The 15,422-nt window shown below is 32.6% G+C and overlaps 1 protein-coding gene across 6 annotated transcripts in view; it reads right to left on the bottom strand.

Moving 5' to 3' along the window:
- Positions 1 to 15,422, bottom strand: part of POT1 (protection of telomeres 1) — an 82,375-nt gene that overhangs the window by 51,999 nt on the left and 14,954 nt on the right. For all 6 annotated transcript variants that reach the window (XM_032643477.1, XM_032643479.1, XM_032643474.1 and 3 more), the window contains 3 exons: positions 12,882 to 12,995; positions 12,048 to 12,095; positions 9,970 to 10,084 (listed from right to left, as the gene is read on the bottom strand). In XM_032643477.1, the coding sequence (XP_032499368.1) occupies positions 9,970 to 10,084; positions 12,048 to 12,056 (124 nt within the window). In that variant the 5' untranslated portion in view covers positions 12,057 to 12,095; positions 12,882 to 12,995. The remainder of the gene's footprint in view (positions 1 to 9,969; positions 10,085 to 12,047; positions 12,096 to 12,881; positions 12,996 to 15,422) is intronic.

Genomic DNA, 15,422 nt, shown 5'->3' with positions numbered 1-15,422 from the left:
TGACTCTACTACCCAAAGCAATCTACAGATTCAATGCAATCCCTATCAAACTACCACTGGCATTTTTCACAGAACTAGAACAAAAAATGTTGCAATTTGTATGGAAACACAAAAGACCCCGAATAGCCAAAGCAATCTTGAGAACTAAAAACGGAGCTGGAGGAATTAGGCTCCCTGACTTCAGATTATACTACAAAGCTACAGTAATCAAGACAGTATGGTACTGGCACAAAAACAGAAAGATACATCAATGGAACAGCATAGAAAGCCCAGAGATAAACCCACGCACATATGGACACCTTATCTTTGATAAAGGTGGCAGGAATGTACAGTGGAGAAAGGACAGCCTCTTCAATAAGTGGTGCTGGGAAAACTGGACAGCTACATGTAAAAGTATGAGATTAGGTCACTCCCTAACACCATGCACAAAAATAAGCTCAAAATGGATTAAAGACCTAAATGTAAGGCCAGAAACTATCAAACTCTTAGAGGAAAACATAGGCAGAACACTCTGTGACATAAATCACAGCAAGATCCTTTCTGACCCACCTCCTAGAGAAATGGAAATAAAAACAAAAATAAACAAATAGGACCTAATGAAACTTCAAAGCTTTTGCACAGCAAAGGAAACCATAAACAAGACCAAAAGACAGCCCTCAGAATGGGAGAAAATATTTGCAAATGAAGCAACTGACAAAGGATTAATCTCCAAAGTTTACAAGCAGCTCAATAACAAAAAAACAAACAACCCAATCCAAAAATGGGCAGAAGACCTAAATAGACATTTCTCCAAAGAAGATATACAGACTGCCAACAAACACATGAAAGAATGCTCAACATCATTAATCATTAGAGAAATGCAAATCAAACCTACAATGAGATATCATCTCACACCAGTCAGAATGGCCATGATCAAAAAATCTAGAAACAATAAATGCTGGAGAGGGTGTGGAGAAAAGGGAACACTCTTGCACTGCTGGTGGGAATGTGAATTGGTTCAGCCACTATGGAGAACAGTATGGAGGTTCCTTAAAAAATTACAAATAGAACTACCATATGACCCAGCAATCCCACTACTGGGCATATACCCTGAGAAAACCAAAATTCAAAAAGAGTCATGTACCAAAATGTTCATTGCAGCTCTATTTACAATAGCCCGGAGATGGAAACAACCTAAGTGCCCATCATCGGATGAATGGATAAAGAAGATGTCGCACATATATACAATGGAATATTACTCAGCCATAAAAAGAAACGAAATTGAGCTATTTGTAATGACGTGGATAGACCTAGAGCCTGTCATACAGAGTGAAGTAAGTCAGAAAGAAAAAGACAAATACAGTATGCTAACACATATATATGGAATGTAAGAAAAAAAAATGTCATGAAGAACCTAGGGGTAAGACAGGAATAAAGACACAGACCTACTGGAGAATGGACTTGAGGATATGGGGAGGGGGAAGGGCGAGCTGTGACAGGGTGAGAGAGTGTCATGGACATATATACACTAACAAACGTAAGGTAGATAGCTAGTGGGAAGCAGCCACATGGCACAGGGATATCGGCTTGGTGCTTTGTGACCGCCTGGAGGGGTGGGATAGGGAGGGTGGGAGGGAGGGAGACGCAAGAGGGAAGAGATATGGGAACATATGTATAACTGATTCACTTTGTTATAAAGCAGAAACTAACACACCATTGTAAAGCAATTATACCCCAATAAAGATGTTAAAAACAATACATCTAAACTCTTTTTATTCTTAATTTTATATTAAAAAATTTCACTAGCTGGAGATGGGAGTGAAATTCGTCTCTCAGTGGAAAGAGTCTTCTTCATGACTTTAGAGCCTTATATGGTTTAAAAGTAGCAACAGGTTCAATTATTCAAAGATGAAATCTATTGTGGAAATAGGATAATTAATAACATATTCAGCAGAACTTCAATATACTGGACTAGATATAGCAATGCTTAGCATTTATATGCATTCGAGCTTTCAAACAATTTCACAATAAATTTATAAACATGAACTTAGTATAACGTCATTTTATTTAAGTCTACTACACTTCAGCTTCATTTAAAGGAAAATTTAAAAGCTATGTAAGTATCTCAAATATACAGCATATTATACTTCCAAAAGAAAACTGACACTTGTAGAAATAAAAATACTATGATTAATGTATAAATAATATAAGGAGAATAATTTAAAGTGATAATAATAAAAGTTCAAATGAGAGGCGAACTACTCTAACTTCTAACATATTCCTTTATAGCTAAAACTCATTATACTTCTTCATTAAAATCCAAGCACTAGGACAAGTGACTAGTTCCTCTAGTGAATTAAATGTTATTTTATGAATTTTATATTCATTCTGTTAAGTATTGATAAATTATTAATAATACGTACGTTTAACATTTATCTTACAAAATGCACTAGGGATATATTACACACACACACACACACACACACACACACCCTTTAAGAACCTGACACCATTTATTCTACCTGTAGGAAAAAAAAAATCACCACTTATGGTAGAGTTTCACATAAATCCTAATCTGATTTCAAATATTTTTAAATCCTGATACCAGTATGTATATGGCAAATGAACCCAATATATTCCTGTAAGGCTTAAAAGTATATTAAAATTATGAATGAAGAAACAAAACGACTGAGATTAACAAGCAAACTATATTATTACACAGTAAATCAGAATTGAGGATAAAGAATCCTACCAACCCAAACATCCTCAAATATTCATGCAGAGATTATAGCAAATACTCTGCCTAATGATAAAAAATTGGGCAACATCTAAATAGTCCTCCTTGTTTTTGAGGAGACCTATTGCAGGTCACATATTGGGAGAAGAAAATTCACCTCAGGCTCTCTGTTAGGTGTTGCTCCACGGATCCTTATATAGAGGTATAGAAATTATACATGATTTAAACATGACATTATTTAATAAATGATTCTGAAACAAGGCAGTTACCAACAAAAAGTGAGATCACTGCACACTACATAAAAAACAAAATTCCAGGCAATACATGCAGTTTTAAAAAATATATAATAATAATTTTAAGGAAATATAGGGTAATATTTTTCAGATCTTCTAATAGGTAAGCCTTTCCAAACAAACAAATTGTGACTCCACAGGCATTTTAAAGATTTAAATTTCAAAAACTACCAGCACAAAACCAAAATGCTGCGAAAAGCATCTGTAACATAATGACAAAAAAGAGATTATCATTTATATATAAGAAGCTGCCAGAAACCACTGCCAAAGGACAAACAAGCAAACTGAAAAATAAGGAAGAGAATATATTTTGATTTTCTTAATTGATGATACGTAAAGTTGGGAGGGAAATTAATACACTGAAGTAGAAGAAAATCCTAACAATGCAGATGGAAATCAAAATGATTTGTAACTTGAAAGTAATTTTTGTGAACCTGAATATTACCAGAATCCATTTGACCTGAGAAGTAATGTAACAAAGCATTCCACTGATAGCCACTTGAGATATATTTGTAATAATTCTGAACACATAATCTCTCAAAGACCAATTGCCAACTACATGACAGCTATAGCATATAAATAAAGCTGATTGCATATATAACCAATACAATCTGAACAAGCCAGTTTTACCACATATGGAAACCATAAAATATAGAATTAAAAAAAATTCTTCAAGACTATAAACAAAATGTACACCACAAAAGTATCATAGGTCCTTAATAACGATCCCTAAAAAAAGACTGCTACAAGAGCATAAAATTATGCATCAATATATTGCTGACATTCTATTGCTTAAAATTATATTTAAGTCAACTGCTTCAGCACTAGTTCACATTTTCATTATAAATCTGACAACTTTTGTTGCTATTTTCAAACTCTGGAATGTTGGCCTCTTCTTCCTCATCTATCAAAATCCAATTTACCCTTTAAAGTTCAGCTAAAATGCTACATCTCTTAGAAACTTTTCCCCTGTTAGCATTAATCTCTCTATTCCCACTCGGAAAGCACTTTGCTTATTCCTTTAGTCACAGCATAAGACTGTGCCTTCTATTAGCTAGCTGATTACATTTGGGTCTTCCTCACTTGTAAACTCTCTGGGAGTTATTTTATCTATGGACAACAACCTATGAGTCTATAGAAAACAACTAAGTACAGTACAGTGCTACACAAGGCTAGCAAACACATTTTTTAATTTAATGAATAAAAGAATATAACACGAGTTTCAAGAAAAAATGGGAAAACTACTGATTTTATGATTCATGAAAATAATTCAAATTAAAAAACTCATGAAAAATAAGGGTAACATCCTAAATAAACAGGCTAATAATTTTTAGAGGAAAAGGTCATGAGAGACAGATTCTTAGGATATGGACAGGAAGCCAAATAGAAGCCTCAAGTTTCATCAAAGAAGTCATTCTTGAATATAAGAAAGCAAGCCACACAAAGGTTCAGTGACAGGGGAAGAAAGATCTTTCTTCACCTTCTTTCTCCAAGTGGAAACCTACTTCCTACTGGCACGGACAGAATAGCTGGAAAACAGTGCTGAAGAGAGGCTTAGGTCACCTTTCCGAATCCTTAAAGAGATAAGTGATGACTAGCTGTGCCCTGGATGCCCTCCATTCCTGAAAGCAAGACAGCCAAGCACTTGAAGATTCTTACCTCACTCAACTAGATATTATCATTTTTTAGCCCTTGGGAAATGTAAAACTCTGTGCCTTCCCACAACCTACATCTTATGTAAAAGGTAAATCCATCATTCAACTTTAAAACACACATTCAAAAAGCATGGTACATCTTACAACGAAGATTTTGCCTTACATAGTCAACAATAAAATGGACAAGTAGAGTTTTACAAATTGGGGAAAGACTAAAACCAAAGTGAAATCATGAATAATTATAATCACTGTATTATAATGGTTTATCTGCTTAACTATAGACTTTAATTTCTTGAGGGTGGAAACAATTACATAAATCTTTGAATGTCTCATGTCTATAAAATATAACACCTGGCACATAGAAAGTTCTCAATAATTGTTGAATAAATTAACAAATTAGTAAACTGAAAAGCAAAACCGTGTATTTATTTATTTTGTTTTAAATGCCATACATTAAGCCAAAATGTATGTTGTACTTTTGATATTAACTGAACAGTCAAATAAGTGAGTATTAACATACCACAGATCAAGATTTTGCAATCTGAGGCTCAGAGGCAGCAGGGAATGAACTTTGATATTGTATATTTAAGTGTTTAAGCATGCATGTGAATTTTTCTAGGACAGGCTCTATAACTGTCATCACATTTTCATAAAGGTGTAGGACTACAAAAGGGTTAAAGATGCGTTATCAATTAAAGATGGGTTATCAATTAAAGATGCGCTATCAATTTTAAAAAATAAAAAATATAAGTAAATATTACATACAATTTTATGTTGTACTAGAAGTTTTAATCTCCCTTTGATGAATCAGAAAGGCTCCTGGATCTTATGGAGTACCAATGAGTCATTAATCATTCAGTAATTAATAAATTCTTTTTCAACCATATTAATGTGGAATATGTGGGAGTTAATTATAATACTTTAAGAAATTAAAAGACACTAACTACATAATCATTAATAGGCAACCAATATTACTCAGGCAAAACAAAAATATTCAAACAATTATGCTACATAACATTAATGCATAAATGGCAAGTCATTCTCATAAGTGAAAATAGTATTTTTACACAGCCAAAATTAGCAATCCAGAGTTAGCTGGAATGTTTAACAGAACAGGAAAAGAAAAAATCCTAGGGCTCTATATCCTATCACTCTATCCTAAGAACTAAAAGTAAGTAAAACAGATAGGAGCTCTTAGAAATCCAATGTTTTGGATACAATTTTAGTAATTTGATTATAATGCTCAGTAAGTAGCTAAAACAGGTGTCCTTTTTCTAAGAAACTGAATAGCGTAAGTCTGCTTGTAGAAACACTGTAACATCCAAAACTGTTCAGTTTAACCAAGCTGCTTTTCTAATATTGAGAATTTTTGATGGGAGGAGGTGTGAAAATAGTTTAGCAACATAGAGCATTCCTGAGGAAAGCTAGGGAGCCACAGGTGATGTGCCACATTATGTGGCATGAAAAGGCTGAGACCTCTAGGGTCTCAAAGTTGGACAGAGAAGAAAATAAAAAAAGAAGTGAACAGTAAAAACCGATGCTATGAATACTCTGACTATTCTCTCCCTTCCTCTGGACTCAAATATTAGGAAGAATAAGCACAAACAGTGCTCTCTCTACTCTTCGCATTTGCTCAGAGTGAGCAGGCATTATGATATTAACCAAGCAAGCAGGACCACATACTATTAACAAGTCTGGATGGATATGTTTTATGGCCTGCCTCTACTTACCTTATTTAGCAAGAACAGACAATAAGAACAGAGTAAAGGTGTCTCAAGTTTAAAAAAAAAATTAAGATACTCCTTAAAATCTGAGACAAAGCTAAAATTAAACTCCTTTATACATGTTATCTAAGAAAAATGCCCAATGTTATCTGTGCAGGGCAAAACACTGCATATGTAGCTCTACCTACCCAGCTCTTCAAAGCAAAGGTAACTGTGAGGCTTTCAGAGAAGATAACTGCTATAAAATCTCAAAATCCCAAGAATGTGGCAATAACCTTGTCTTCCTATATGAAAGAGGCCATATTATATGAAAGAGGCCATATTATATACCCCTGCTGAGTCATGATCAAAATCAACTTTGATGATACGATGATCTTTTAATATATGCTGTTTCCATAATCCTTGAGAAATTCTGTTTTCATGATGAATCTTACCACAGATGAATAAGAATGTGAGCATCGATAGTCCTTTTAAAAACAGGACTGATAGACTTCTGTAAGAATAAAAGCTACAACTCCTCGAAGACTGAAGATAAAGCTTGGGAAATAAAGCATTTGCTACAGAAATAAGATAGCAGTATGCTACAGGTCATGTATAATCATTATTGCAGAGGATGAGAGGAAAGTCCTCAAGAAAAATTTTAGTCAAGAAGTAAGGATGCTAAATTGCGCCAAATTGCTTCTACTGCATTGAATTTAACATTTATAAAATGAATTTTAATGAAAAATTCTAGCTAATGATATATAAGAGAATCAACTTTTTTCCATCTATCTAAATTTGAGTTGCATAAAGGTAATTTTCCTACACATAACTATTATGTACATCAAGATGTAATATTTAGGTTGTGGCCCTGTATTTGTGAAATAATGTTGCTTTATATAGTACAAAAAAGGCTCAGCTGTGGATTACTCCTGTATATTTATTCTAGTACTTCTCAGTGGTAATACTAATGAAGTTGATTCTTTCCTGAACACGAAAATCAGTGCTATTTGTCTGACTCTCCCGCAGCATGTTGAAGGATAAATTCTATCAACAGAAAAAAATGTAAGTGTAACTAAAATTATAAGACAGATAGTTTTAAAATGTTACCATCTTGGTAGTAGTAAAGACATCTCGCTGTATCTTCAGACATATTTTAGAGTTTCAATGAATATATTCAGAAAAAATTGATGACATTCATTTTAATTTAGTATCTCAGAAGAAATAGAGAAATACATTATCTTTATAATAAAAGTTGGCTTATTACTACTCATGAATTTTTTTATTAAAGGACTGGATCTAACTATAAACATACCTAAGAGATACAGGATACATAGAATATATAATAAATACTACGGTTTCCCAATGCTTTCATTATATACACATGATTTAATAACATTGTCAGAAGAAAATGATTATGCTATCTAATAACAAACTAAAATTGAGTCACCATAGCTGTTTTAAAAACAGCTATCATTTTATTCTGTAATACTTTCATTTCATGATATTTTTGAAAATAATGTATTTGCTGATTAATTTACTAAAAACTTTCAATGATAAGCATTTGAACCATACCAAGTACAAAAAGTTTTAAAATTATATCTTCTACCAAGTTAGATGAACATTATTACCAGTATTGTAGCTTATTCCTAAATTTGGCAGGCCTATTAAAGCTAGCCAGATAACACTGGCAACTGGAAGAGGACTGCAGTGACTACACTCTACAGGGAATTCACAGAATGGGCAATGTAAAATTCAGGGGAAAAAAATTCGATGATGAGAAGAAACTACTAAGGTGAAAGTATGCATATGTATGTTGAATGGCATGATGGGGTATGGAAAGTAGACTGCAAAAGAGTAAAGTTGAATGAAAATATTTGAGAAATTCAAACACAATTTCTCTGCTTCAACCTTAATGTTTAATTCTTCCCCTCCTACTGAAACAACAGAAATCAGGGTTTTCAATAAAACATCCTTTTGCGGTCTTCAGACTTAGCTACCACCTATTTCAAACTTCTCATCTCTAGATTCAATAGTCTTCACATAGTCACTTGCACATAAACTAAGTCTTTACACATTATCAAAATATTCTGTCAACTATACTCCAACAAAAGTTAAAAATAAATTAAAAAACTGAAGCAAATATGGTAAAATCTGCCCAGTAAATATAATATAGGGGTCATTTAATTATTTTCTGTATGTTTGATATATTTCATAATGTAAAAAAAATCAAATAATGCTCAAAATAAAATTTTAAAACACACTAAAAAAAAAATGCTGACCACATGAAAATGAGACATTTCCCCCCCATCCACCCCACCAAAGAGTAAACTTAGAGCTCATGCCACAATAAAATTTGCATATGTATAATTTAATAAATTAAATCTTTTAAAAATATTAACTCACTGAGAACTTCTTTGTGTTCCCAGCATGAGCCACAGCAGCTGGCAGGCATACAGTCGATAAAGACAGTATTTCATTAACACCACCACTGTTTCACATTTTTAACATCTCTAAAATATGGTTATATCTTACAATTGACAGTGAAGCATAGCTTTTCTTAATGATACATAAAATAATGATGCCTCTTACAAATGTTGTTGTTTCAAATTAGACTAAACAGAGCAATAAACGTTAAATTTCATTGAACTAAATTAAACCAAGGTGAAAGTGCCTGTCTGTTAACTACATTAACTCTCAGAAAGCTGAAATCCATGTTTTTTTGATTCATTCTTTTACATGTTAGTCTGTTTAAAAGCTTACATTTTTATATAGAATAGGTTATATCTCCATAATTATCTTTAAAAACAACCCAAGTACTATGCCTTTTGACCGGGATGTTTAATCCTTTTCCATTTAAAGTAACTACTGATAGGGAAGAACTTACTCTTGCCATTTTGTTCTTTTCTGTCTGTCTTTTAGCTCTTTTGTCCCTTGTTTCCTCTCTTATGGTCTTCCTTTGTGTTTCACTGATTTTTTTTTTTGTCGTGACCTACTCTGATCCCTTTCTCATTTTCTTTTGTGTATCTTCCATAAGTATTTTCTCTTTGGTTACCACAAAATTTACATAAAACACCTTACAGTTATAACTATCTTAAACTGATAAAAAATAAATTTCTATCATATACAAAAGCTCTACACTTTTACTCCCCTCCCCAACATATACTTTATGTTACTGAGTCACAATTTATATCTTTTTATGTTGTAACCACTAACATATGTTTATAGGTAGCTCTTTTTTATACTTTTGCCTTTTAACTTCTATACAAGAATTAAAATGATTTACATAACAGCATTACATATTCTGTACATGTCTATATATTTACCTTTTCTAGCTTATTCTATACTTTCATAGGCTATTTTATACTTTCATATGCTGTCATGTTGCTGCTTAGCATTCTTTTCTTCATTTATTCTCTACAACTTATAGACTATACTTTATTTTATAAGTAAAAATGGCCCAAAAATTTGCATCAGTATTGTTTGACAATTATAAATCACAATTAAGTTTCTAAGACTTAGAGTACTGAAGGAGCTGTGTTCCTGAACCAATAAAACAGTTCCAGTCCATTAAAATCTTGACCAGTTTTAATAATACCTACCTGTTCCTTTGCTCAGATATGGAGGCTTAAAGAACTTCACAACACCATAGACATTGACAATCATGCCACTCTTAAGTTGATTCAGGGGTGTATATACATAATGTGTGGCTGGAACCTAAAGAAAGACAGTGAATATAAGTATTAAGATTTTAGAATCATGTCATGATCAAATTTGTAATTTAGCAAACTGATCTGCATTTTTTCCTTCTGTCTAAAAAGAGACTGTAGCCTGATAGAAGGAGAAATGCACAGCTTATAAAGGTTGCTATATAAACCATCTAGTTTTTCATATAAATAACTTTGGTTATAAATGGTGTAATTTGTACACAACTCTAAAAAATGCAGTTTAAGAGACTTTTGTTCTGGTTTTTAACCTTAACTAATATCACTTCAAACCTTGTGGCATATATTTATATTTTTTCCTATACTGCTATGAAGATTTTAATAAGGCCTAAATAAAGCCAGATTTTGATTATAAATGATATAAAGACATTAAACAGGGTAATAAAAGAAAAAATAATTTTCTGAAATAACTGTACAGAAGTTTGGAAAGAAAAGGGGAAGTGATTTCACAAGAACGTCTGATGTTAGTCAAACAATCCTGAAAAGGGTTCAGACATCTGGCCCCATCACTCACCCACTTCACTCCCAATTGCAAATAAGGTTACCTATCACACTAAGAGTTAAAATTTTAAAAATCAAATCAAAATGAATTGGTTTTTTCAAGGAAGCTGATCCCTCAGGTCAAACACAAGGTCAGGCAGGGCTTGCTTAGAAATCTCATCAAACCATGATGTTAAAAAAAAGTAATGAAAGAAAAACAATGGTCAGCATATGGGACAGAATAGAGACAATAGGTACTCAGTTGACAAACTAACTGGATCCAATATATTATCTTAACAAATATCTCCCTAATGTGGAGATGAATGGGAAGGCCAGCACAACTCAATGACCCTAACCATTATGGTTTTCCAAGTAATGTACTTGTTAATTCACAACCAGCAATCAACATCTTGATTGTAATTTGGCTCTCAATGTAAATAAGCCAGGATGTGTGTGCAGAGCAGCTAAGTTATATTCTAATAGTTCAGAATACCTGAGCTTCCTGAAAAACCATTTTTGCCAAGTTCAGAGGCTCTCTCATTTACTTCTGCCTTACTACAAGTGCATGGATGTAACAAATATTTGAAGTTGACCTATCTATAACCATTTTGAAAAACACTAATATCAGAGTTAAATCATATTTTTTAAAAAGTACATCAATACTTTCATTGGTTACAGTTACCCTAAATAACAAATTTAAGTTATACTATTATGGTAGTATTCAGAATTTAAAACCTGTATCCCGTAGTCACTGTCAACTAGAAGCAAAGTCCTTGAACTCTGTCCAATAGAAACTAAAGGTAGAACATAAAATTTATTTTAAGGAGCCCACGGGTTGCAACTAAGGAGCCCATGTGCCACAACTAAGGAACCTGCCTGTGCAACTAAGGAGCCCACTTGCCATAACTAAACTTTATCAACATATTACCTTCTTTCCAGTTTCACTCAGCTACAAGTAGCTCACCTTTAAAAATGGGAACCTTCCCATTGCTATGAGATGACAAAATTTTATAAAATATTGAAAATATGATTTAAAAGAAAAAGCAAAATGTATCAAAAGTATAATAAAATTCTTTACTTAAAATTACATAATTTGTCAAATCACAATTCAGCACATAATAATCTGTTTAAATATAAGCTGATGAAAAGCAAAAGAAATGAATTTGCCTAAGATTTAAAAGGAGTAAAAATCCCAGTGTCTTCACACAATAAAACTTCTTTTCCATTTTAATTTTCTTGTGTACATAGCTTCTGCAAAATATCAGCAAACATTCCAGACAACAGATGAACCAGGTATTAATTACCAGGGAAATATATAACTCAAATGTAATATCATTATATATCAAAAAAGTAGAGATTATGTTTTCCCACTGTATTGATACTATTTCAAAATCAGTCTATAATGTGGGTCAAATACATATATGTATGTGTGTGGGGGGGTGTACATTTCTAAATTAAAATTAATACCATCTTACCAAAGACATTGATTCTGTAGAAAAACCTCTTACGGATTTAACATAAACCTGAAAAAAAAAAAGAGGACTTATTTGTATACAAACATGTCCAATGTGATTACAGACCTTTAATTGTGGTAAAACTACACACTTTATAATATTCCAGTTCACAGAATGGCATAAAGTTATAGCTTACAAATTAAGAGTCGCAGGTACAAAGTTGTCTAAGCTAAGCTTCAGGTTAATTCACCAATTTTAATATCACAGAACCACACCTGGCCCATAAAATGCCCTGTTCAGACAAAAAAATAAAACAAAACAAAACAGGCAGATGTCGGTCTGCAGGCACATAGCTTAACCCAACTCTACTTCTCCACCTGACAGCCTTGACCAAACAGGCAGTCTCCAAAAGTGTATGTGTGTTTGTGTGGGGAGGGGGCGGGGGGTGGTGAAGTGAGAGGGATGAAGACCTTCATAAAGAATGAAATAGGAAGAAATCAGTTTTACCTAAAAAGGGGCACCTGACCAATTTAAGATAAAATCAAGCAGACCATCAAAAGAGGATGACAGTATAAATGCAAAGAATATACTGATCAGGTTTAGAGTGTCTGTGAAGCTTTAAGAACTTCAGTAACAAATAACTATCTTTAAGGGATCCTTCTCTGCTATCTGGAATCATTCTAAATATAAAGCCAAGAAAAGGATTTTTATTTTTTAAACTTAAAATATTTAATTACAATAATTCAGTCAGACTAAGTAGTTTATCTGCAGATACACAGAAATACTACTTCTATTCCATTACTGTAGCTCATTAAAACTACAATATAATTAGAGACTAAAAAGTTGCATACTTACATAAACAGTTGATTTGAAGTCCTCAGATGCTTTCAAAAATAAGCAAAGTTTACCATCTCTGCTTGTAGATGAAGATGCTGACAAAGTAACAAATCCAGCCACTGCAATGGTGTCCTATATAGAAAAAAATAATTTAAAAATCATCAAAATACCATAATTCTGAATGCCATATAGATTCTTATTTTTATTACTATGTAAAAACAGGAATCATTTCTATAAAATGAAAAGCTGGTTAGCCTAAACTTGTTTAATGCTTTCTGAATATAAGATTGAGACTACCACCTCCTACAAAAGGGTATCAGCAATGTAGCCACAGGTAAGTACAGTGCTCCTCTTAATGGACCAGGAAAACACTACCTAAATCACTTAGAAATTTTTATTTACCTGGTAGGGCTTCAAAAATCAATGTTTATCTCAATTTATGTGAATAAGTGTGCATGAATAAACACAACGAAGAGATAGTGATGAGCCAACAGTATTAAGAATGGAAATTAAATGAAACTAAATCTCTGAGAGACTACATTGAGAAAGACATGTCATTAGTGCAAAAACTCCATATTGTTATAAAACTAACATGAGCATAAAGATCCAGGGTATGAGACATAAATAAGAAATTTCCATTTATATACTAATAAAACAAAGATACTTTCTTTCCACGTAGGTTTATAATAGTAAGAAGAAGCCAATCTCCATTTATTCCTGCCTCTCTCATTCTTTAGTTAAATCTCTTATTTTCCAAATACTGGAACATCCACACTTAGTGAGTCTTGTCTTGCTATATTTTACACACACACACACACACACACACACACACACACACATATTATTATCTTACTCCTCTAATTTTAACACCAAAACCTTAAGATAAACAGAAATTCCTGGGCTTTAGGCAGCTTCCTTCAATAATCTTAATTTCTACCAAACGGAAGTCTTCTGCATTACTGATTTTTATTTTGCACGTATGAGTGTGGTGTCAACCCCCAGGATTCTCTATTTAGATCCGTTAATTAGGCTGTAGGCACCTTGAAGACAAGGGTCATGTCTTATTCTGCTTTGTATTTGCAGGTCTTGGCACAAAGTAGGCCCTCCATAAACTATCTGTGAATCAAAGGAAGGATCATAAACTGCCTTTCTAAAATCTCTGGCACTATCCAGATATTTTAGCTCTGCAAATTTCTGCATTTTATTTTCTTCAGGTGAGACTGCAAACATAATTGTGTCTGTGCTGTTAATGCTAAATAAACACAATTCTTCACAGTTAAGTGGGAGAAAATTTTCCTTCCCACTGAAGATTTTCTATGTTTGTACCATGGTTTAGGCAGTTTTAAAGGGGAATAAAATAAAGAGCAAGAGTGCTTCTGGAATAAATTACTATTATAACTGAAAAATATGCAGTTTTTCCAATTTACCTTTGAACAGTATATTCTGATTTAAATGAAAACTTAAGATTTCAGTCCAAGATGTAAAGTTGTTTAATCAAACTAACACAGGAGAATAAATAGAAGTAGGGAAATCATTGGTCAGTTCTAAATTCTCTTCAAAATACAAAAAATAACCTATCTCATTTTATTTTTTATTTTACTTTAAAATGTCTTAAACATAAATATATGGAAAGATATACACTAAATGAAAGTGTTAGGGGAAGAAATGCATATTTTTCAATTTTTCTGTATAAACCAAACTTAAAGAATAAAAGTATTTCTTTTATGATGGAGAAAACATTTTTAAATAAAGAGAATAAATCATTAAAAGCAAGATATCAGTATTCATAACAAAAATTTTTCAAAAGTCTATTCTAACATTAGCAACAAAACTCAGTAAAAGGTTACAACTTTTCCTCTAGCATACAATCGACAAAATGGAAATAAGAACCAAAAATACTTTTTAAGAACCTACATGCCCGTTGACAGACGAATGGATAAAGAAGATGTGGTACATATATACAATGGAATATTAGCCATAAAAAGGAAATTGGGTCATTTGTAGAGATGTGGATGGATCTAGAGACTGTCCTACGGAGTGAAGTAAGTCAGAAAGAGAAAAACAAATATCGTATATTAACACATATATGTGGAACCTAGAAAAATGGTACAGATGAACCAGTTTGTAGGGCAGAAATAGAGACACAGATGTAGAGAACAAACGTATGGACACCAAGGGGGGAAAGTGGCGGCGGGGGGCAGTGGTGGTGGGATGAATTGGGAGATTGGGATTGACATATATACACTAATATGTATAAAATAGATAACTAATAAGAACCTGCTGTATAAAAAAATAAAATAAAATTCAAAAATTCAAAAAAAATAGTTATTAAAAAATTTTTAAGCTACAAAATAAAGCTATAAAAAATAAATGTTCAATTTATTACATTTATTTTTTTAATTTAATTTTACTTTTAATTTTTATTGGAGTATGGTTGATTTACAATGTTAGTTAGCAAAGTGAATCAGTTATACATATACATGTATCCACTCTGTTTTAGATTCTTTCCCTATATATGCTATTACAGAGTACTGAGTAGAGTTCCCTGTGCTATACAAT

The sequence above is a fragment of the Phocoena sinus genome, chromosome 9, assembly GCF_008692025.1.
Source record: "Phocoena sinus isolate mPhoSin1 chromosome 9, mPhoSin1.pri, whole genome shotgun sequence".
NCBI lineage: Eukaryota > Metazoa > Chordata > Mammalia > Artiodactyla > Phocoenidae > Phocoena > Phocoena sinus.
This window is presented reverse-complemented; position numbering and strand designations above follow the sequence as displayed.